At 35.2% G+C, this 25299-nt stretch overlaps 3 protein-coding genes across 4 annotated transcripts; 2 read left to right on the forward strand and 1 right to left on the reverse strand.

The window, feature by feature from the left end:
• Positions 1 to 115: 115 nt before the first annotated feature.
• Positions 116 to 8797, forward strand: vsig10 (V-set and immunoglobulin domain containing 10). Of its 2 annotated transcripts, XM_084414213.1 has the most exons (9): positions 116 to 706; positions 833 to 990; positions 1271 to 1561; positions 2202 to 2507; positions 2651 to 2935; positions 4066 to 4344; positions 5230 to 5347; positions 7178 to 7320; positions 8305 to 8797. In XM_084414213.1, the coding sequence occupies exons 2-9, from the start codon at positions 915 to 917 to the stop codon at positions 8394 to 8396; spliced, it is 1590 nt and encodes a 529-aa protein (XP_084270339.1). In that variant the 5' UTR covers positions 116 to 706; positions 833 to 914; the 3' UTR covers positions 8397 to 8797. The 2 variants fall into 2 exon arrangements, with proteins under 2 accessions (XP_084270339.1, XP_084270338.1); XM_084414212.1 differs by lacking the exon at positions 116 to 706 and having other exon boundaries at positions 736 to 990.
• Positions 8798 to 9167: 370 nt separating this feature from the next.
• wsb2 (WD repeat and SOCS box containing 2) lies at positions 9168 to 14312 on the forward strand. The gene is made up of 9 exons (XM_084414214.1): positions 9168 to 9303; positions 9450 to 9624; positions 11074 to 11258; positions 11396 to 11527; positions 11988 to 12088; positions 12591 to 12781; positions 13653 to 13745; positions 13861 to 13974; positions 14110 to 14312. Exons 1-9 carry the CDS (start codon positions 9270 to 9272, stop codon positions 14309 to 14311), a joined length of 1227 nt encoding a protein of 408 aa, XP_084270340.1. The 5' UTR covers positions 9168 to 9269; the 3' UTR covers position 14312.
• A 101-nt stretch (positions 14313 to 14413) lies between these two features.
• On the reverse strand, positions 14414 to 24281 carry rfc5 (replication factor C (activator 1) 5). The gene is made up of 11 exons (XM_084414215.1): positions 24146 to 24281; positions 23515 to 23579; positions 23137 to 23273; positions 20677 to 20756; positions 20383 to 20456; positions 18641 to 18800; positions 18093 to 18174; positions 17865 to 17994; positions 16153 to 16230; positions 15695 to 15749; positions 14414 to 14760 (listed from the first exon to the last, which is right to left on the reverse strand). The coding sequence occupies exons 1-11, from the start codon at positions 24190 to 24192 to the stop codon at positions 14664 to 14666; spliced, it is 1005 nt and encodes a 334-aa protein (XP_084270341.1). The 5' UTR covers positions 24193 to 24281; the 3' UTR covers positions 14414 to 14663.
• Positions 24282 to 25299: the final 1018 nt, after the last annotated feature.

A 25299-nucleotide genomic window follows, 5' to 3' on the forward strand; every position in this document is an offset into this window, starting at 1 on the left:
TTGGAACAAATGTAAATGATAACAGAATTTTCATTTTTAGGGGAACTATCCCTTTAAGAAATCAATCGGGTTAATTTAACTGGCAACAATAACTCCAGAATCAGCATATCATTACATATACCACAGTAATGCATGGTTGTTGGACATAATATGAGTGATACTTTGAGAGGGATAATAGGCACAATGTAGAGTAAAGAGGACCTTTGGAGTTTGGAGTTTCTGAACAGAGTGTGACTTTGTGTGAACCTGATCAACCTGCAAGACTCGACTTTGGGGCACCTTGCATGTGAAATGTGGTGTGTGTCTCTTTACAGGAATAGTTCACCCAAAAATGAAAATTTTGTCATCATTTACTCACCCTCATGTTGTTCCAATCCTGTAAGAGTTTCTTTCTTCTGTTACACAAAAGAAGAAATTTAAAAAGAAAAAGTTGAAAACCAGACAGCTGACGGCACCCATTGACTTCCATTGTAGGAAAAAATAATAATAAGGAAGTCAATGGGTCTGACTAAAGTCTGATTATTACCAGCATTCTTTAAAATATCTTGTTTTGTGTTCAACAGAAGAAAGAAACTCATAAATGGTTGGAAAAACATAAGGGTGAGTGAATGATGACAGTTAAATTTTTGGGTGAACTATCCCTTTAAGAGCGCAGGTAAGGGTGTGGTCAAACAGCAATTTCAAAGTTTCCGGGAAAGAAACGCAAGTAAGTAAACAGCCGGATTGGTTGAAGATGGCCATGAGTCAAACGTAACACACAATACCTAATGCGAATTTAGAACGGCCACGATTTTATCTCAATAATATTTCTGGTTATTTACTTAATTCATAGAGAAGCTTTTGATGCGTTTTGCTGCGAAACAAAAGGAAACTCAATCGAATTTGCAAAGGAAAATATTTTATCCCATAATCCGATGGGACATCCAGACAATCCTACAATGACAATAGCTGCAATAGTTCTATATCTGCTTCTTCTGTCACATCAAACAGGTGAGTCAGGTACATTTATTCTGGCTTCAAGTCTGAGATATTCTTAGTATTTACATGGCACGTGGATTTCCAAGAATACCATAGTACCTGTCCAAACACCATGGTGGTACCCTAGTACTTTTTGGTAATTATTTGTAAGTGACACCATTTCACTTCTAGATCAAGTACTGTTTACAATTGTACCGTATACAAAAAAACATGGTATTACCATAGTACTTTTACTGCATATTTGTAAGTGATCCCAGTACTGCTCTAAACCACATTGTCCTTCTTCCTGTAGTGTCAGATAAGCAGGTGCAGCGGTATGTTATCGGAGGGAAAGGTGAGAATACTACACTTCAGTGTCTTGACCAGCCAGTCAATATATCTTCAGTTCTTTATCAGTGGAAGAAAGATGGAGCTGTTGTTGCAACCCTCAACCCTTCGAATCCATCCAAGCATCTTTCCATTTTAAACAATGGTTCACTGAGGATCAGTGGCCTTCTGTATGTTGATGAAGGCCTGTATACATGTGAATGCAAGAGTGACAGCTCATGGCAAACTCACTCAAACATCCAGCTTAAAATTGCCGGTATGGTGTTATGGATATCTAAATCGTACTGATGTGACAATGCAAAGCTTTGATATGCAATAGATGTCTTTAGTTTCTGTAAGATAGAGAGTCCGACTTCAAACAGGTTTTTCTGGTTTAGCTGCTATGCATGAACCTAGAAAACCACCACCATGTGACTGAACATAGCCGCCATACATAACGACGACTAACTGAACACAAGAAATAATCAGTCTAGTTCCTTTCAACATTTTAAAGATTACAGAAATAGGAAATACACAAACCATACATTACCTCTCAACAGTTTTGAAAGAAATGAATACTTCTATTCAGCAAGGAGGTGTTAAATTGATCAGAAGTAACAGTAAAGACATTTATGTGTTGGAAAAAAATGTTGATTATTATTTTTTATTTTATTTTATTTTTTATAGTCCTGAAAAAAGTATAACCATTTCCACAAAAACTATTAAGCAGCATAACTGTTTTCAACCTTGACAATAATAATAATAATAATAATAATAATAAATGTCTCTTGAGCAGCAAAATAGACAGATTAGAATGATTTGAAGGAGTAATGATCCTGAAATTATTGAAATGAGATGTGGTTTGTGAGAGTCAAATGAATTAATATTAATGTTTGTGCATTTGATTTATATTTCAGGTGGTCCAACTAACATATCACTGGACATAAGACCAGCAACTCGCCTAAAGAATGGAACATTATTTGTCAATAAAAGTTCAGATGTGTATTTTAGTTGCTCCAGTGAGTCTTATCCCTCACAAAACTTGACATGGACAGTTGAAAATTTGGCGCAGGATAATCCTGACAGGGCGTCTGGGAACAATTTGCCCCTTGAGTTCTCCATAACCAAAATCCAGCCACAAGATCAAGGGATGTACACCTGTACATCCCAGAATACTCTCTCCATGACAACTGTGAACAAGAGCCAGGAACTCCTAGTTTACTGTATGTTTTAGAAATGTATTCTCATAAATGGTTCTTTCATTTTACCTTGAGAATATTTTCAATAGTCATTTCCTCTATATAATTTGTTTTGTTTGTTAGATTTGTGATGTATAGGCTTTAACTGTCTGTAATCCCTTTTTCAGACGCTCCAGAGAGGCATCCGGAGTGCAGTTGGGAGGTGGGAAATGAACCATCAGATGTCTTGTTCATATGTACCTGGTATGGAGGTTACCCTGTGCCCAGTCTGCACTGGCAAGAGGTCTATAAAAAATCAGTGATAGCCAAGGGTCCCACGATCAACTCCACGTCCCAGGAGACAGAACGCTTGGAGGTCCATGTGAATAGGCATATATTGCTTGATAAAGAGGAAGTGAAGTGTACTGGACATCATGTGACTGGAGTGGAGAAATACTGTTCTTTTAACCTTGGTAAGAATCATTGAATGCATCATTTAATGTATATGTCCCAGATTATATGCATTATAGGCCCAGATATGTTTTCATGAGGTTTACCTTCTATACTTACAGGGTTAGTTCTCTCAGAAATGAAAACATTGTCATGAATTACTCGCCCTCATGTCGTTCCAAACCCAAAAGATATAAATATAATCGGAGAGCTTTCTGACTAAATCGCTCAATTCGTATGGATTAGTTTTACAATCTCTTTATGAACTTTTTGAAGCATCAAATTGGTAGCTCTCAAATTTCATTAAAAATATCTTCATTTTGGGTTTCGAAGAGTCTTACGGGTTTGGAACCACATGAGGGTGAGTAAATGATGACAAGTATTTTTGGTTGAACTATCCCTTTAGATGAAAGCCTTCACTGTGTTATTTTACGTTTCTCAGTGTATTGACTTTGAAGAAACACAAAAATATTGGTTGAAAGATGAAATGTTGAAAATAGTGCCTTTTTTAGTTTTTTTTTTTTTTTTGCATTTCCTTTTATGTACATGACCATTAACATTTTGGGGTCAGTAAGATTAAAAAAGAAAAAAACAATACTTTAATAAGTTTCATTAAATTTATATTACACTGATGAAAAGGGACAGTGAATACATAATGTTGCAAAATATTTCTTTGAAATAAATGCTGCCCTTTTTAACTTTTATCAACGCGTCCTACAATAAAAAATGAATAAATTACATTTTATAATGTATATGTTTATAACGTTCATTTTAAATTTGAATAACATTACACAATATTGCTGTTTTTACTGTATTTTTGATCAAATAAATGTAGCCTTGGTGAGCAGATGAAACTATAAAAAAATCGTACAAACTTTTGAACCCTAGTGTACATTGTTCTTATATCAGCCCAGGTATTACTTAAAAGTCAAATTGCAATTTGTTTGAGTGGGCCGACATAACCAATGGTGTGATGGACTGCATATTTGTTAAAAAAAAACTTTAAAACAGTATGTGCAATCCCATTTGGTGCCACTAAGGTTTCTTGATCTTTATCCATTCCCAAAATAGTACCGTTTGTGTTTTTGCTTATCATCCTCTTTTCCACCCATCTCCAGCTGAATTGAAACCATATATTTGATGTGTCTTCCAGAGATTCCGTATCCATTAGGAGACCCCTTGGTACCGGCTCTGGAGGGCAGTACTATCACCCTCAGCTGTTCTGAGACCAACGCTCTCCCACCAGCTAAGACTGTCTGGAAGAAAATGAATGATGTCATCAACAACACCATGAAATATATTTTGTCTGAAAATGGACCCACTTACAAACTCACTATAATCAATGTAACAAAGGACGATGCAGGGGTCTACTACTGCTACAGTGAAAACCCTCTTGGCGCAAGAGAGCTAGAAGTGATTCTAACTGTGGTTTGTAAGTTACAAACTTGAATTTTTCATCATACTTTTTTTAATAGTATCCTAGCATCCTTAAGTATCCTTTTATCCTAGTTAATACATGTCCAGATCACATTTGAACTAAAATCCAACATAAAATAAAGGATAGTGAAAGATGAACCTAATTTTTCGACTTTTAATATTTTTGCAATGTAGCAAAAATATATTTTCCCTCAAATTCCCCATGAATTTTTTTTTTTATTTTTTTTTATTCGATTACCTTTATTCTGTATGCAGATTCTCATAGTAATACAACACTTCTTTAAGGATGACATTTATAAAATCACAGATTTTTTGTTATTTTAAATGGTATAATTTATATATATATATATATATATATTCATTCATTCATTCATTCATTCATTCATTGCAATAATATATATACTGTGTATACATACATACACAGTATATATGTTATTGCATTAATTGAACATTATCTCATTTGAATTATGGTAGAATTTGGGGGGAAATATTGTCATGGTGCATCTTAATAGTCCTTACAACAGACTTCATTTTCTATAAGAAAAATAGAATTTCTTAGAAATATGACCCAGACATGTTCTTGCCAGAATTTGTGGGGTTAAAGCAGATGCATAATGATTTCACTTGTTTAAGAACGAGACGCGTGTTTTACATAATACATCAGAGCTCAGATCCGGAGATACTTCAAATACTAGCAATGCTAAAGCTTTGACACCTGTGCATGAATGTGACCAGACAAGATGTTTCTGACATTGTTCTGTAATACCTCTCCCTTTCCCCCCAAAAGTATCAAATCTTCTCCCTCAAAATTTCCTTTCCTTTTTATGAGAAGTAGTTTCAGACTATGTACAGTTTGACAGCATTTCATCTTTATTCTCAGCCTCTGCAGATAATGGAGGGGCCGTAGTTGGTGTCTTTGTCTCCATTTTGATAATGATGTTGGGAATCGTTGTCGGTGTGACAGTATATTCAAAGCGTGATAGAATTTGCATTGGTAAGTATTTTTCCATACTGTATACCTAAATAAAACTGCTTTAATGAAGATTCTTTATGTAAATGGTTTTTCTTTTATTATTTTTCAGGTTTAGGATTTAGGTAAGTTTGACCACAGAACATTACTGCAAAACATTACAGCATTACAGCAGTATTCCAAAATCTAAGTTTAGTGTTTTCCCACATACAGTTGTAATCAAAATGATTCAAACCCCATTGCAAATCAGGTTTATTGGCAAAATTTACAGACTTTCCGCTGTTTGCAATGAACAAATCAAACAAAAGTAATTGAAATAGCTCAACACAACAAATGTTTCAAGTGGTTTCCCCACATCAACTTAAAACGCAACTTTTACTGACTTCTGTAGTCTCAGAATTATTCAACCCCTTCATGGCAAGCATCTTTAGTACTTAGTAGAACATCCTTTTGCTGTTATGACCTGCTGCAAACTAGATGTTTAACCAGACACCAGCTTCTAGAAGCGTTTCTGAGGAATCTTAGCCCATTCCTCATGAGCAATAGCCTCCAGTTCAGTAATGTTCTTGGGTTTGTGTGCTGCAAACGCCTTCTTCAAATCCCACCAGAGATTTTCTATGGGTTTCAAGTTAGGTGACTGATGGCCACTGTATGATCTTCCAGGACTTCTTCTGCAACCAAGCCTTAGTGGAATTTGAGCTATGCTTGGGATCATTGTCCTGTTAGAAGGTTCAATGACGCCCAAGCTGATGGCATGACGTTTTCTCCTAGGACTTCCGGATACTACAGTGAATCCATCTTGCCTTCCACACGCTGCAGGTTTCCAGTGCCAGAGGATGCAAAGCAGCCGCAGAGCATCACGAGCCCCAACATGCTTAACTGTAGACAGAGTGTTCTTTTCACCATATGCTTCATTCTTCTTCCTCCAGACATACCGCTGATTCATAAGGCTGAAAAGTTCCAGTTTTGTTTCATTGCTCCACAGAACAGAATTCCAAAACCTCTGTGGCTTATTTATGATTTTGAGCACTTTTATTGTGCTTTTGGGTCAGTAGTGGTGTACGTCTTGGAGTTCTGGCATGCGTTTAGTACGCGCCTTACTGTGCAGCTGAAACCTTAGTAACTGTTGCTTCCAAGTCTTGCTACAGGTCTTTTGTAGTTACTCAAAGGTTTTTCTGAACCTGCCTTCTCAGAAATCTGGTTGCAGCTGTTGATAGTAGCTTCATTTTTCTGCCCCGTCCAGGTAGTGTAACCCCTGTTCCTTTAACTTTGAACTTGCGAACTATGCTTCCAACGGTGTCTCTAGGAACATTTAGTTCCTTCGCTATCGTTTTGTATCCTGTTCCTTGTTTGTGAAGGGCGATGATATCTTCTCTTAACTTTTTGGACCTTTTTGATTTTGCCATATTTCTAACATGCAGTCAAACACTCAACAAACCTAGCCAGTTCAGATATTTCATATGTTCTAGCTCAAGCACACCTGGTGCAACTAATGAAGCCCTTGATGAGTTGCATCAGGTGTTCTTGAGACAACACCTGTTTTGCAGATTTTTTGATCTGTTGTGAGGGATTCTATTCAGGAGGTTGAATCATTTTGAGAATGTGGAAGTCATTAAAAGTTGCATTTTCAGTTGAATTTGGAGAAACCTCTTGAAACATTTGTGTTGAGCTATTTCAAATTATTTTGTATTTTTTTATTTTGTTTGATTGCAAACAGCTGAAATTCTCTACATTTTGCAAATAAACCTGATTTGCAGTGGGTGTGGGTGTTAAATAATTTCAATTACAACTGTATAACGTGTCAATAAGGATGTGTAAAGCTGAGGCATTATACTAATAAATTTCATTTTTTTTCTAGTCGTTTAGATGATGACAGAGGGGATATACTGAGTTTAGTGGACTCGGATGAAGAGGAAATTTTCAATGATTCTGTTCCACAACTCCCTCCGGTGACAAACGGACATGCGACCACACTCGTAGAGATTCACAGAATACCATCGAGTAAGTCAATGGCTTTCTGAATATTGTTCAGACTTTTTTGTTTAAATATAAAAGGAATTTACACTGTTAAGCCAAAAAATTATGACCATCTCCTAACAAGGCCACATATTAACGTCTGGGTAGATTAGATGATAAGCAAACAATCAGTTCTCGTAATCAACTTGTTGGATGGGAAAGGTATAAAGATATGAGTGACTTTGACAAGGGCCAAAGGAGTGTGATGATTCATACGGACATAAATTTGGCAGTGCCACCTACCTAAACATTGTTGTAGACCAGAATTACAGTCTCACTTCTGTAACATATCTATGTAAGTTTGTAACAAAACATGTATAATGCTAGCCTATGGTCTTCGTTGGGACAACATCTGCTTAGTATTTTGACCCGCCCTCAAACACCGTAGTTGTAGCTGAGGCCTGGAAGAGTTTGGTTTGTGTTGTCAACATGTCGAGAAGACGTTGTTTTCTGTGCTGTGAAAGCAAATCCACTTTGCATGCACTTCTAAAGGATGAGGACTCGGGTTTGAATTGACACAGTAAAACTGACGCCATCGTTACTGTTGGTATCAAGTGCTGAGGAAGCCCCTGGAGGTGAACTTCAGATATGGTAATAGGCATTTTGTTTCCGACACAACAGACTGAGCCATCTGACCAATCAGAGCAGACCAGGCTCTCGGAAAAGGAGCGGTTAAGAAAGACCGAATCCTTGATTGAACCGTTTCAGACACTGTGAGAAAAGAGGTGATGCCGAGGTGTATTATGAGAAAATTAAAATGGTTTTTGACCTTGGATGCATGTAATCCTATTTTAGGAGACCTTCAAAACAAAATTAGGAACGTTTAAATCTGCATTAAATTCTCAGAGAGAATGTATTTTCTCTAGTTATTCTCAGCTGTAAAATATACAATGTTTGATATTGATGATGAATTTTATATTCTTTGTATTTTCTAATTTGCTGAAACAAGTCTATATGTTTATTTTATAGTTGATCATGACGATACTGCAGACAGTACCGAACACAACGGTCAAGCTCATCCAGATCAAACCGAAGCAGCACATCAGTCAGAAGACTGTTAAGGACCAGCTTAAATATACAGAAAATCAATTCTTCAAAATTGTGAATTGTATTAAATTATTTGTTCGTTTTTTGTGTGGTATTTTACTTGTATAATATTCTAGCGATCCGTGTAAAGAACTTAAAATTTTAAGGAGGCCCTGTCTTTATGTTCAGTATTAGTTTTTAATACACTGGTTTCAAATAGTGAAATCAAAACTTTTACTACTTTATACTACAGTATGTTTGTGAACTGTTACAGAATGCTATTATTAATGAATTAGTTTTGAATGATTGCTTTCCATGAAAATGTATAGGTGAATATGTCTGGGTCATATTTCATGGCGAAATAATGAATAAAAAAAAAAAACTTAAATAATTATTGGAAGCCTTTTTTGTATCATTTCAATTTAGTTTACATTGTGAAATAATTGTTATTGCAATTAAGCACATCCACTCAATTCTCATTACTATAAAACATCCAGATATCTTACTTTTTTTTTTTTAACCAATGGTGATTTCTTATAAGATTGTAATACAGTAATGACATCACTTTTTTCATATTACAATTTTTCGAATGTGCTTAACTGATTCATCCATATATAATTTCAGTAATGTAGGCTATAAAAAAAATAGTTACAGGAAACTAGCATTTACGTAACGCTGTATGAAATAACAGATAAAAAGCACATGATACATGCACACAATGACAGTGTTGTATTTGAGAGCAGCTAGGACACATAAAACACGCCTTAACCCTTACCCTGTAAAAATGCAGTAGACACACCTACTGTGCTCAGAATTATGCAGAGTCACGTGGTTCGCCCAGAGTCAAATGAATCCCTGTGTAGAGGTGAGGCGACGGGTTACTATTACGAAGATGTGATGATAAGAAGATGTGCACTTCGTTTCGAGGTTGTACTGTCAAAGGTAAGGCGATTCATATAATTTAGATGATATATAATAATGTACATTTGGTATATGAAGAACATGCCTTTTTATATTAGTAGTAAAGGAGTAGTTCCGGCTATGCGCAGCTTGTCTCTGTGTGTGACAGGTCTGTTTTGTTGTGACAGAAGCGCATGAGGATGATCTGATCGCGGAGCTGAAGCCCGCTCTCCTCCCGCGTCTGTACGGCTCCTCCGGCTGCGAGACATGGAGCGTCCGCTTCTCCCCGGACGGGTCTTATTTTGCCTGGTCGATGGGCTACGGCATAGTCAAACTCCTACCCTGGCCGCTGACATGCAAAGAGTGCGTCTGAATTCATTAAATAACACAATGAGTTTAAAGGGATAGTTCACCCAAAAATGAAAATTCTGTCATCATTTACTCACCCTCAAGTTGTTCCAAACCTGTATGAGTTTCTTTGTTCTGCTGAACACAAAGGAAGATCAAAGATTTTAATCAAACAGATCTCAGTCCCCATTGACTTCCATAGTAGGAAAAAATATATACTATGGTAGTCAATGGGGACCGAGATCTGTTTGGTTACAAACATTCTTCCAAATATCTTCCTTTGTGTTCAGCAGAACAAAGAAACTCATACAGGTTTGGAACAACTTGAGGGTGAGTAAATGATGACAGAATTTTCATTTTTGGGTGAACTATCCCTTTAATGGGCCTAATAATTGTATAGTCCTATATAAGCTTAAGCACCATAATAAATGACTACTCGTAGCCTACCATGCTAAAATATACATAAAAACATTTTCGTTACTTTAAATCCAAAGCAACATTTAGATTTTCATTTAGTGTAACGGTAACACTTTACAATAAGGTTCATTAGTTAACATTAGTTAATGTATTAACTAACATGAATTAGCAATACATTTGTTACAGGATTTATTTATCTTTGTTAATGTTAGTTAATAAAAAATACAGCTGTTTATTGTTTGTTCATGTTAGTTCACAGTGCATTAACTAATGTAACAAATACAACCTTTTAATAACGTGTTAGTTAATGTTGAAATCAATATAAACTAAGAATAATAAATGCGGAAGAAGTATTGTTCATTGTTAGCTCATGTTAACTAAGGTAGTTAACTATTGTTAAGTAATGAACCTTATTGTGTTACCGGTTTAAACAGAAGTATTAAAACAACAAAAACTGAAGCAACATTTTTTTTTTCAATAAATAAATACTAAAACCGACAAAAACACAACAAAATTACTAAAACGTTAACTAAAATAAAAATAAAAAATACTTTAAAATACTAATAAATTTATATAAATTAATTGACAATTCTATTTTATGTATCAGTTTTATTTATTTATTTATTGACAATACTATTTTACTACAGTCCTTATAAAAAATACCAGATTATTAATTCCAGATTACCATAGTCCTTACAAAAAAAGTACCATGATATAATCATGTAGGCCTAATGGTAATATCATGGCATTCTTTGCCATATGGTACATGAATATACTAACACAGTACCATGGTTGCACTTTATTTTACAGTACTCGCACTTTCAATGTGCTTACAGTGAGTGTACTTACCCACAAAAGTACTGATTAATTTAAGTTAACTACATGGGTTAAGTTAAGGTTTAGGGTTAGGTTCAGGGTTAGTACCTAGTTATTACCCAGTTAGTGTCATTACCAAGAACAGTGAAACAGAAACAATGATGGATGCTGATTCAGAACATCTCCTACTTCGATGTAACTCACAGCTGAAACTTCTTGTCTGTATAACAGTAGTGCTGAAGCTGGATGCAGTGAAGAGAAGACGCTGAACTGCGGGCAGATGGTGTGGGCTCTGGCGTTTGGACCCTGCCGGTCTATCCGCATGGATGTTTTACATCAGAACGCACGTGACCACGAACTACTGCTGGCCGCTGGTCTGAACAACGGCGCGATCCAAGTGTGGGTCGTCTCAACTGGTAAGATTGAACTCTGAGTCTGCACTCACCATCAAGAGCTTACATTGGTCTAAATATAAACAGGGTGGTGGAACACGACCTGAAGCACATGTAGTATAAGATTTGAATATGTTAGTAAACCCCTGTTCTGTCTTCAGGAAACCTGCGGTTTACTCTAACCGGACATGAAGCTCCTGTCAGGGATTTGGTCTTCACTCCAAATGGAAGTCTTACGCTTGCATCGGCCTCCCGAGACAAAACATTAAGGATATGGAACTTGGCAAAGAAAGGTTAGAGCATCTGATGTGGAAGAAACTTAAAAAAGAGTTGAAAAAAAGCTTTCATGGTCTTTAATTCTGCACTTCTGAACATTGTATTCAGGCACAGATAGAGCCCGAGTGGTGCTCAAGCATCCGCCCTATTGGTCTCTGATTAGATAAGTGTCCTTTTTGCAAGACATTTATTTTATAGTTCTAAACAAAGCAGAAACATTGCGTCTCCCAGCGATGTGTTGTACTTGGTGAAAAGCCGTTCACCTCCCAGCAACACACAGCGGTGTTTTGTTCTTGAAGCATACACTGTTTTTGAACGAATCGAGCGAGTTGATGATTCAATGACCCATTCATAAAGTCAGCGGAAACTTGCTTCTTTCATGAATAAATTAGATGCTTTGAATGAATCGGTTAAAATGAATGATTCTGTGATTAAAATGTCTGTGCACGGCCCTGATTGTATGCTTGATATTTGCAGGCTTTAGTCCCCATGTGCTGCGGGGTCCAAACTACTGGGTGTTCAGATGTTCCATGTCACCTGACAGCAGTGCGATCGCCTCGGTTTGCAACCTCGACTCTGTGAGTTTCTTAGTGCGCTACAGTGTTATTTTAGTAGTTTTTATATACTATTTTTGTATTTATTTTGAGTTTTTATTGTATATATATATATATATATAGAGTCAGGTTTTATTTTTAAATTTTCAGTTTTCATTTTAGTTTAAGTTTTAGTAATTTTGCTTTTATATTTCAATTATATATAATTAAAAAAATATATTTCTATTTAGCTTTTTTAAGTGTTAGTAAGTTTAATACGTAAAAAAAAAAATCCCAGTTAGTTGCCAACCTTTCAAATTTTTTTCAATATATGAAGAGTTTAGATGCAAAAGCCTCTAAGTGCCATCTGAAATTTTCTTCTAGAATGATAATTTTTATCAAGCTCGTATATTTAAGTTCAGTAATTTCACTTAAATTACAATAAATAGGTCATTTTCATGGCCATTTAAGTGAAATTACTGAATTTATATATATATATTTATATATATATATATATTATATTGTCTGAATGTCTTCTTCCCAACAGAAGGTGTATTTGTGGAGCTTGCGGTCCTACACCTTCATGAGACACCTTACATACGACCACGAGCGCACCATGGCGTCATGTGACTTCTCCCAGGATGGAGCGCTGCTTGCGGTCGCTTCGTACCATTCCACCACAGGCTGGTGGCTGGACCTGTGGGACCCGTACACGGCAGATCTCCTGACTAGAGTAGAGTATGTTGGCAAACCAAAATGTTCCTGTCTCATGCCATTTCTTTTTTACTATAATGAACTTTAATTTTTAAAAAAGAAGGATTTTTTCACATTTTTTAAACGAAAATTTAAGCACGAAATCTGGTTTTGTGTTGTTTATTATTGTCTATTTTTTGTAACCATAATATGGAAGCTGGTTTCCACCACATTAAAAATTGAAAAGGTTATAGCAACTTTTTATATGACAATTTTGAGTCTTTTTTTTTCTTAGAATCACTCAATTTGGACTTTATAACTCACAATTGCAAGTTTCTATAGAAGTAAAACATTTTTCAAATTTTTGGCACCAAAAAGTTCCAGAAAGTGTCAGCAAAAAAAAAAAAAAAAAAGGTTATGTAAAAGGTAAGGTTTTTAATCTGACAATTCTGACTTTTTTCCCTTACAATTTCAAATATCACAAAATGTTTGATCTTTTCAATCTTTTTTTCCCTCAAAATTGAGAGTTTCGCAATTCAGACATTATAACTTGCAAATTGGGAGTTTATACACAATTCTGAGGGAAAAAAAAGTCAGAAAGATATCAATCTTTTTCTCACAATTGCGTAATTCTGACTTTATTTTTCACAATTCTGACTTTTTATTTTTTGGCGAATTGCGAGATATCAACTCGGAATTGCAGAAAAAAGTAATAATTGTGAGATACAAGTTTGCGATTGCGAGATACAAGTTTTTTTTTAACCTTTTTTACTCTGTGGTGGAAACAAGCTTCTATTCCATAGGCTACTGTAACATTAAAAGCTGAATGATTTGATGTTTTTGAACACGTAGACAAAGACAGTATTGTTTCTCATACTTGTCATAATGACGTAAAAATACTTTGTTCTCTTTCCAGAGACTGTGAGGTGTGTGCTTACAGAAGTGACAATTTACTGACATCTCTGAGTTTCTCTCCGGTTAGCCTGCAGCTGGCTTTCAAAGACTACAGGTGAGCAGAGAACCATCCATTCAAGATCTGAGATTTTCAGACGACATTCTTGCGACCTCACACCCGATCGTCCACTTTCAGTATTGTTACTGGTGACACTTGTATTGTCCTGCAGGGCGTTGCAGATCTGGGACGTGGAACGAGATAAACTGGTCACCAACACCGATCACAGTCGCGCTGGTGGTGTGTGCTGCGCTTTCCATCCACACGGGGGCGTCATTGCTACAGGGTAATGCAGTTCACACCAATGTTTTGGAACAACATTTATATTTAGTTATGGCTCACAATGTTTAATCTTGAAACGTTAGGGCTTGTATACTGGAACAAATATCAGGACCTTAACACATGCCCCATTTGTTTATAGGTGCAGAGATGGACAAGTCAAATTCTGGAGAGTTCCTCAGCTTGTTCCAAGCCTTGGGCATCTGTGCCGGGTTGCCCTGAGATTCTCTGTTTCAACCTATCAGGTGGAGGCTCTTCCTTTGCCCAAAAAAATCCTGGAATACCTTACATATAGGGACATTCCAAAGCAAAAGATCATATATTGTAAAGAACACTGCCGTTGACTGAATAGAAGGAAGGTTTGTGGGTCAAACTTTGCTTTAGATGTTGCATAATTTTCTAAGATGCCTAATTTCCCCAGACTCAAAACAAAGAGACATAAAATTATGATGCTGTACTTGAAATATTTATTTAAAGACTTTTATTTTTTACATAAGTAATTTGAAAATGTAGCATTTGTTTGACAAAGAACTGAAAATAAACATTTAAAAAAATATTACAGGGCTCTGAACAGTTTTTGTTGTTGTTGTTGTTGTTGTTGGTCAAACCAACATGAAGTAAAGTAAAAAGAAGAAGAAGTAAAAACTTCCTCTCATGACATCAAACCCTTTCATGTGACAAGTGTGAACCAACAGTCTATCCGTCGCTGACTACTATGTCTCTAACAGCCTGGAAAGCAGCAACCATTGAGCTCAGCTGGATCTTCTCATTGGTTCCCGAGGACAGACGATACCTTATGGTTTAAAAGGAAAGAACAGAAATTAAGCTCAAGAATATAATGTACAAAAATATAGTAAAAACAGTAATAATATGAAACATTGGAATTTAAAATATCTGTTTTCTGTTCAAATATAATTTATTCCTGTGATCAAAGCTGAGTTTTCGGCATCATTACTCCAGTCTTCAGAGTCACATGATCCTTCAGAAATCATACTAATATGATGATTTATTATCAATGTTGAAAACAGTTGTGCAGTTATAACCTATGATACTTTTTTCAGGATTCTCTGATGAATAAAAAGTTAAAAAAGAACGGTATTTCATACTTTAATTCAGCAAGGATGTGTTAAATGGATAAAAAGTGATAGTAAAGATTTCTATTGTCAGAAAATATTTCTATTTTTAATAAATGCAGTTATTTTTAACTTTTTATTCATCGATGAATCCTTAAAAAAAAAAAAATCTCACCGGTTCCAAAAAAAATATTGAGCAGCACAACTGTTTCCAACACTGATAATAATCAAATCAGCATATTAGGATGATTTCTGAAGGATCATGTGACACTGAAAACTGGAGTAATGATGCTGAAAATTCAGCTTTGTCATCACAGGAATAAATCATATTTTAAAATATATTCAAATAGAAAATCATTATTTTAAATTGTACTACTATTTCACAATATTACAGTCTTTGATCAAATAAATGCAGTTTTGATGAGCACAATAGACTTCTATCAAAAACATTAAAAATAGTAACGTGTCCAAACTTTTGACCAGTATTTTGTGTGTGTGTGTATATATATATATATATATATATATATATATATATATATATGGGAGTGGTGCTGTTTGGTTCATTCATAATTAACAGTAATCAAACCAGTGATAAATAAACTGATCTCTTGCTATACTGATTTACTAACAACTTGACAAAATGAATGTACTCACTCAATATCTGCAAGTTTTATAAGCAAACCCATGCGGATAGATGGAGGGAAATCCACTGAAATAGAGACACAAAAACATTAGAGCAAAATAACCCACCTAACTGTCCTATCAAAAAATAATAATATTTTCTATAGTTCCAAAACTAAAACACCTATACATGCTCTGTGATAAATATATTGATATACAGTTATGATATACACATTTTTGCTGAATATAGCTTAATATGTAGTGTGTTCTGTGTGTGTGAAGCATGCTACACTCTGCTACTTATAACAGGCGTCCTTTAAAAACAAGAACAACCGGTTTCCATGGCAACCACAAAAGGATCTCCATGGCAGCGAGGGCAGGGAAACATCTAGCGCATCACTACAGCAGTTCTGATGTGTTCTCTAGGCCTCAACTGGACTCTGCGCTGCTTTAGTTCTTTAAACGGGAAACTGTTTACAGTGTGCTCTTACCGCGGTGAATGAGAAGATGAACTTCAGTTAAAATGTCGTTAAGTGCCAGACCTTTCAGAGTTTTGAGCTGCAGAATTTCTGTTGAACCTGGTTAAGGACTTTTGAAACGTCATAAGCTATATCAGCAAGTTCTCATCACAATGGTATTCTCATAAACCGTTAAATATCCTTAAAGCTACACTGTGTAATTTTTTAAGTTGATTCTTAGCAAAAAACACTTTGTTCTTTCAAAATCATATGTGCTCATTCATGTGTAATTACTTCCACCAACTAATCAAGTATTCTCGTAAGCGTAGAATCTGCCATTCAGAATACATACGGCGAGTCGCTCGAATGGCGGCAGCCATGTTGCGCCTCCATCTTGAAAATACATTAGCCAAAGAGGGACATACCTGGAAATTCAAGCTTCGCCTTTCGCGCTTTAACACTCATTGGCACCGTGACGAATGCGAGGGGGAGATTACTCGCGACTGCCGGCAGATTCGAAATAATACGGCCACCGTAGGAGTTAAAACGCCCTCGGAATGGGAGGGGCTAGAAAGTAATATTCAGTTGGTAGTCATAAACAATTTCACCACTAGATGGGAGAAAATCCTACACAGTGTAGCTTTAATAAAAGAATGGTTTTATTATAAATATCAATATTAAAAACATTTGCTTCTATAGTAATATTTATAAAAGAAATTTGATCAGTGATATTACATGTACAGACCACAAACGTAACAGATTAGGATATATGGAGCATTTGTGGTCATTTTCCTAATATGGATTTATGTTAATTTGTAAATGTGCATATTTTAATGTAAATTTTACTAATTCATTTATTATTATTATATTATGTATATTTTAGTTACTTTGGTGGAAAGGGTTAATGTGAGGAAAATACAATTACAAAATTATTATTTAAGCTTTTTGTTAATGCTTTGAATAAGATGAAAGAATAAATGAATTTTGAATCTATATTAAGATTAATAAACAATCTCCATTATAATCATTAATAATAATATTTTTTGGTGTTAATAATTTTAGAAAATTTAATTCATATATATATATTTTTTTTGCTTTTTTTATCTAAAGCAAACTGGTGACTTTTTACCCGATCACATTTCTTATCCCCTTTACTAACTTATCAATGAAAAGTCAGAAAAGGAGAGAGAAAGAGAATCAGGTGTGGCTTAATGAAAAATATCCAACGGGACTGTTTAAAAAAAATATATATATATAATAATAATAATAATAATAAAATGCTTGAAATTAAGAATAATATAAAATACGTCAAATTAAAAAATATATATAAAGAAATATTTTAAAATACTACAAATATTTAAAATTAAGAATAATATAAAATAGATAAAATATATGTAAAATAAAAATAGATCTTTATCAAGAACAGACGTTCTTGCATTTTAAAACCTAGAATAAAACATCCAGTTATTTAATAAAAGCAGATGCAGTCAAAATTGAGCTTAAACTTTCTAAATATTGTCTAAAAAAATAAATTAATTTGGAAATTAATAATAATAAAATAAACTACATGAAACTAAAATAAATACTTATTCTAGTAGAGAGGTAAGAAATATTACTGGGTAAAAGAAAGTCACCACTCGCTTTAGATCAGCAATAAAAAAAAATTGTCAAAAAGACCACACTTTTATATTCATGTTTTAAAAAAGAAAAGCTTGAATAAGCAATCACTGTAGTAAAAAGGATACGGTTGTACGCAGTGGTGAAGTCTTTATTGAGGGCCCAGTCCAGTATGTTGGCGATGTCTGATCTAAGAGGATGTCCAGTGCATGTGTACACCGTCTCCTCCGTCACCTTCCCATAGGCCATATGGGTGCTCTACACATCAAAACATATACAACACATTTTTCTCAAGAAAATTCTTCATGCCAGCAGCAATCCAAATAAAAATCACCACTTTTTCACACGATACACACCTGTAAAATGTTTAGTGATCGTCTCATGTCTCCTGTTGAGAGGGTCACAATGGCCTTCATGCCATCTGGAGTGATGTCAATGCTATCGGTGAAAAACCGTGAACAAAACAGATTTTTAAATATTTATGAATCTATGCTAGGGAAGCACAATGTTTGGTTTTATTAGCTCAAAGATGTCGGTGCTGTCCTGCGCCGGAGGGCAGAGCCGATATAAAACGCGTGTTTGTGTGTGAAGAGTTTTTTAATCAAATGGGCCATAGGGCTGGGTCACTTCAGCCAGGATCTTTTGTGTTCAGGGTCTTTTGAGTGGATCCATCTGATGATTCAATTCTGGTAAAAACACTAGAAGGTCTTAATATTGTCATTTCAATGTTGCTCTATCTACAGATGTCTTGCTTCTTTTTACATCAAAATATTAACAACTAGATTTTTGCATTTTCTGAAGAAAATGTGAGTGAAGATTTCTTCAGAATGCAATAAATTAAACATTAAATTTCATTCATAAATAACATCCACTTGACCTGGATTTGATGTGATGAGCTTCTCACCTCTCCTGCTGTATCACATGCTCTATTCTGGGGATCATCTGGCTCTGGGACAGGGGGCCGAAACGAAACCGCGTGCATCGAGACTGTAGCGCAGGTATGATCTTTGAAAGGTAGTTACAGATCAGACAGAAACGTGTGTTCTCCGTGAACTTCTCAATGACTGAGAGAGAGAGAGACAGAGAGAGAGAGAGAGAGAGAGAGAGAGAGAGAGAGAGAGAAAAAAATATCAGGTGTGGCTCAATGAAGTCTGCACAAATAAATCTCCAAAGGGACTGCAAAAAATAAAATAAAAAGATAAAATAAAAATGATGGCCTGGTTTCACAGACAGGGCTTAGATTAAGTCAGGATTAGGCCTTAGTTATATTAGGACATTTAAAGGGATACTCCACTTTTTTTGGAAATAGGCTCATTTTACAACTCCCCCAGAGTTAAACAGTTGAGTTTTACCGTTTTCGAATCCATTCAGCCGATCTCCGGGTCTGGCGGTACCACTTTTAGCATAGCTTAGCATAGATCATTGAATCGGACAAGACCATTAGCATCTCTCTCAAAAAAATGACCAAAGAGTTTCGATATTTTTCCTATTTAAAACTTGACTCTTCTGTAGTTACATCGTGTACTAAGACCGACGGAAAATGAAAAGTTGCGATTTTCTAGGCTGATATGGCTAGGAACTATACTCTCATTCCTGCGTAATAATCAAGAAACTTTGCTGCCGTACCATGAGTCCAGCAGGCGTAATGATATGACGCAGCGCATGAAAATAGTCAACCCTATAGTCTACCGAGCTGGGGACTAATTTTCAGGCGCTGCGTCATATCATTACGCCTGCTGCACTCATGGTACGGCAGCAAAGTTTCTTGATTATTACGCAGGAATGAGAGTTCCTAGAGAGATGCTAATGGTCTTGTCCGATTCAATGATCTATGCTAAGCTATGCTAAAAGTGGTGCCGCCAGACCCGGAGTTCGGCTGAATGGATTCGAAAACGGTAAAACTCAACTGTTTAACTCTGGGGGAGTTGTAAAATGAGCCTATTTCCAAAAAAAAGTGGAGTATCCCTTTAAGTAGCTTTTATAAATGTGCCTAAGAAAAAAAACATTACTGGTGTGAATCTTGAGACAAAACAATGACACTGACATATTTTAAGATATGTTTTTATCATGAAGGTATTTTAAGATATGTAAGTGCAAGTTGCAAGTTAGTCTGGGACTAGGCTTAAGCCCTATCTGTGAAACTGGGCAAAACTGGTCGTTCTTGCATTTTAAAACCTATAAAAAAGTATAGTTATTTAATAAAAGCAGATGCTTTGTCAAAATTACCCTTTAACACTCAAATCACACTGCTCTCGTTCATGTCTCAAAATAAAAGACATTTTTTTTGGCATTTTTTAAATAATGAAAAATATCTGAAATGAAGAATAATATAAAATATTAAATTAATAATATTTAAAATTAATAGCATTAAATTAAAATAATAAAATAGATCTTTATCTACTTAGATATTCACAACAGACATTCTTACATTTAAAACCTGTATACAAAGCATGCAGTTATTTAATAAAATCAGATGCATTGTAAAAATGTATCTTAAACTCTCTAAATATTTTTTCCAATCGTAAATCCCACTGCTCTCGTTCATGTGTCACTGTGGACAGTGAAATGGCAGATCCCTATTCTTCTGCCATCGGGCCATTTGGGGGCTCAGCAGGCGAGCTGATGGAGGGGCAGATGGTACGCTACCTCTCCTCAAAGCATTCTGTGCGTCCTGGGTCATAGCATCCGCCTCGTCCAGGATCACCAACTTACAGCCTTTCCTACAAGGAGCAAACACAAAGAATGATCAGTTTTTTTACAACAACAGTAAATATTTTAATGCAATAAAAGCCAAAAGACCAGATGTCATGCAATATGGAAACAAATACAGTAGTAAACTTGCTACATGAAAATTAAATTATTATACTGTTGTGTGTGATGACATTATCATACTATACAAGTTGTTCATGAATGAGCTGTAAGGGTCGGTACAGTTCTTACTTGAAGATGGTTCGCGTGCTGGCAAAGCTGAGGATCGGCCCCCTCACCACGTCTATGCCACGGTCATCTGATGCATTGAGCTGATGAAGTCAAATGTGTTATAGTTCCAATAAAAAAAGATTTGCAACAAGCATATTTATTAGCCTTAAATGAAAAGTTCACCCAAAAATGAAAATTTGTCATCACTTATGTTGTTCCATACCCCTAATGAGATTCTTTCTTCTGTTGACTGTAGCTATTGACTTCCATAGTATTGGATTCAATATTTTTTTTATCTCTATCTATTAAAGGCCCATTCACACCAAAAAGGATAACTATAAACATAACGATAACTATATTAGTGTCACACCAACGAATGATAACAAGTTCTTTTAGTCCAAGTTTTTTATTTATGAAGCACATTTAAAAACAGCCACAAGACTGACTAAAGTGCTTGTTGGAGCCATTTAAGTTTGAATGATTGAACTGTATTTAATGTAACTTAATTGTTGACTTAAACTATGATTTAATATATGATGAATTTAAAGAGGATGACTTTTATTTTGTAAGGTGACTGAATAAGGAAGTGGGCAGATTGGAATCATGTGTGAATGTGGAGAGAGCACACAGCTTTCGACCACACTTTGTTTGATTGACCAACATTAACCTTTTTTGTTGCTCTTTTTTGGAAATAAATACATAATTTACCATTTATATTGGGTATGGAGGCCATTTCTTGGATTATGTGCGTCAAAGAATCCCTTAACCTTTACACAAGATGGGTGGCTTTCATTTTGGATTAATTTCTGGACAAAAAGCCCCTACCGTGCTATACAGATAGCCACTAAATTATAAACACTTACAACTTTAATAACATTGCAGAAATTTAGAAGCTGAATGCAGAGAAGATCTTGGTTAGGTCAAAACCGTAACCAAGCCGTTCACACAGAACGCATTTTTCCATTGTGAGAACGCAAGTTTTCCATTGTGTTCAATGTAAACAAGCGCTAGCCGGACATCTTTGACCGGTACAGTCCTGTCTGTCACAAGAGAGCTGCATGTTTAGAAAGCCATGTAAAGTTAAAAGAAGTTCAACTTTTAAAGTGCCCTTATTATGCAATATTAAAGGTTCCTAATTTTGTTTTGGAGTCTCCTACAACAGGTTTACATGCATCAAAGGTCAAAAGCACTTTCATTTTCTCATAATATATATTGTACATCATCAAATTTTTCAATGATTCTCAAAAGAAGTGTCTGAAGATTCAGTCTCTTTAAACTTCTCCTTTCCACGAGCCTACTCTGGTCTGATTGGCCAGATGGCCCAGTCTGTTGTGATTGGTCTACCGCTTACATCGCGTGTCGGAAGCTAAACGCACATTACCATTACTGAATTTCAGCTCCGGAGGCTTCCTAAAGCTCAGCGATTGTACACACTGTGAAGACAGCAAAGATGATGTCGATGAGACCGATGATGAAACATTGGAAGAACTAGTTATTCAACCCGAACCTCCATCGCAAGGACAAGTCGAGTAGGACGTTTCTCAGTGTTACACTACTCCGTTTGACGTACATTGAGATGTTGCCGCTGTAATACCCCACCATCAGCAACAAGTGTATGTCCATCAACAAACCTATGTGTATATTTCTAATTTATTGCAGTTCACATGTGGGAACTGTACTATTAACTGTATCATAACTGTACATACGTTAGCCGAGCATTAACGTGAATGACTGATGTAATATTAAAGTTTGTAAAAAAAATTTTTTTATCATTACTCAAATGAGTAAGAGTGATCGACAATCTGCATTAATGGACACAGTTTTAGGTAACACAGCGGATTAACAGAAAGTAATAATGTGAGTTAGCCGGTTAGCTGGAGACTTACACAATATAAAGCACAAAATTACATATTTTGAACACCCAGTAGAAAATATAAACATCAATAATTATTCTTATATATTATATATAATTATTTTTAAACACAAAAAAGTACTCTGTGTGATCGGTGCTTCGGCTCTTTCTATTAAACTATGCATGGCAAACTATGCAGGTTTGTTGTATGCTGCTTTAAATGCCCGGAAGCAGGATGGATTCTGATTGACTGTCATTGTTTTTATCGTTCATCAGCTAGAAATAAATCATTCTGAAAGTGATTCCAACAATATTGTTTCTCTGTGGCGTTATTGTTATATTTGTGGTGTGGACTCTGCTATTCTTTTTTTTGTACTTTTTTTAACTACATCTTAGTCATTATCGTTAGTTGTCGTCCTTGGTGAATGGGACTTTAATAGTATAATAGAAATGAATACTAAACTGTGATCATAAATTGATGTCTGACTCAAAGAACATCAGACAAAACTAACAATAGACCTTTTTCAACTAAATTAAATGAATGATAATATGTTTTTTTTTTGTCATGGGGAAGATTTCGCCAAACATGTGCATTTGGAAAACATCTGTAATAAAAATATCTACAGTACCTCCAGAACCATGGAGTTGAACTCTTTATCTTTGTACAGCTGTTTAGCACATGCTAGAATAGTAGAGGTCTTTCCTGTTCCTGGAGGTCCATAGAAGAGCAGATGAGGCAGTCGGTCTTCACTGATGAACTTCTGGACTGTGAACGTAAAAAAAATGAACGTAGACATTTATTAAAATTATTACATTTAAATAAAATGTTCAAGAATGTACTGGATGTACTAGTGAAAGAAACAAACTGAAATTGAACGCAGATACAACTCAATTTTAATATATAGTACATTGTAAAGTAGTATTACAGTGAACATCTTTATTTGTTAATAATAGTAATAATAATAATGGCAGAGTGCAAATTATAATCCATACATATCACTGCTTACTTGTGCTCAGGATATCTTGGTGAGAGATGAGATCGTCTAATGTCTGTGGCCTGTACTTTTCAACCCTGAAAATCGAAAATTAATTGTTAAATACTTTTATAATTTTTTGTTTCATCATTTGAGTTGCTGTCACTTAAACAACATATGTTGTTTAAGTGACAGCAACTCAAATGCAATTCTCTTACCTTTTCAAAATGAACCATAGATTACCCCATATTAACATCATGGTATTATTATAATGATAATAGCTATCATTACAATTAGATATTAATAATAAAGAACTTATTTCAGATATTTAGCTCATTTTGCAGTGAATTGACAGATTCCCTTGAGTAGTCATTGCTTTTCTCCATCAGTATAATGTCAGCTGTCATCCCAAAAACCTAAATTATTCTGGCTTATCTATTTTCATACATACTGCACGAAGAGCTCAACTACAGCCAGTGGTTGGTTATTATTATTCATAAATTCATTATGGTCATACGTGCAGAATATGTAAACAAAGCAAAACTGTGCAATGCTGCACATGTCGGCTAAACAAAGTCTCAAGCAGCATTAACACCTTTTATTTATAATTATCAGCTGATAACAAAAGAGCGAAATTTGTACTGCCAAATGCAAATTAAATTACCATGGTAAATTTCTCGTCTGCTGTTGTGCTTTACTTGTTGATGCCATTCTCTTGTATTTTGTTCAATCACCCTTTCGATGTGTCTTGGCGCGTTTTTCTGACTATACGGAGACCTCCATCCGCGAGCGTCACTTGCTGGCAGTCTGTTGACCAATCAGAAGCGCGCTTTAAATGAAGGCGGGATTTCACGAGGAACTGGCTTACTGTTATTTCATAATAAGAGTTTAAGAGATAATCAAAGTCATTAGTTAATGTTAGCTGTGTCTGCTATGTACTGTAAATGGTTCACTTCTTAACGCATCATGTTTAAAAGGATGGATTGATTTATATACACATTGTATTCCCTAATACGATATTGCAGCAGTTACCGTGAGTAGGCTATTTAAGGGTTTTCACAAACTGATAAAGCACATAAAGCTTTTTGCAGGTTTGATTTTTATTAATAAGAAATGAAAGATATGTAAGAAATGTATGTAAGAAATGTAATTTCACTAGGTCCACAGAGTAAATTAAAATTAATAAAAAAATAAAGGTTAAAAAGTAATAGTGTTGTTGAAAAGTAAATTAGAAAATAAAGATAATTAAAAACTAAAGGTAAAAAGTGATACAATATTTAAAAAATCAGTAATACTAGGTAAATCAGTAATCTCTAGCCTATTTCAAAAGTTAAAGGCAACATATAATTTGTGCAAGTTTTTTGCAACCTGTAAACAATAGGCTACACACACACACACACACACACACACACATGTTGCGTTTTCCTTTTTTTATGGGGACTTTCCTATAATGATTTTTATACAATCCATCACAGAAAACGTTCTGCATTTTTACATTTTCAAAAAAACATCACTTAGCATATGATTTATAAGCTGTTTTCCTCGTGAGGACCAAAAAATCTCACGACAAGGATTGTGATATTGCCATCTTTGTGGGACATTTTGTCCCCATAATGTAGGGTATACCTGAACCACACACACACACACACACACACACACACACTGACTGCAATTCGTAATCATAAAACCCATGTATATACTGTATTATGTTTTTGCAAAATCTATTTTCACACATCAAGCTCAGTCTGTTGGTCTTTAGCTTGGTCAGGTGTAAATCAGCTATGACAAGCAAACCACTGGTCAAAGCTTGGGGGTTTT

Source organism: Rutilus rutilus, assembly GCF_951802725.1.
Source record: "Rutilus rutilus genome assembly, chromosome: 7".
Classification (NCBI taxonomy): Eukaryota; Metazoa; Chordata; class Actinopteri; order Cypriniformes; family Leuciscidae; genus Rutilus; species Rutilus rutilus.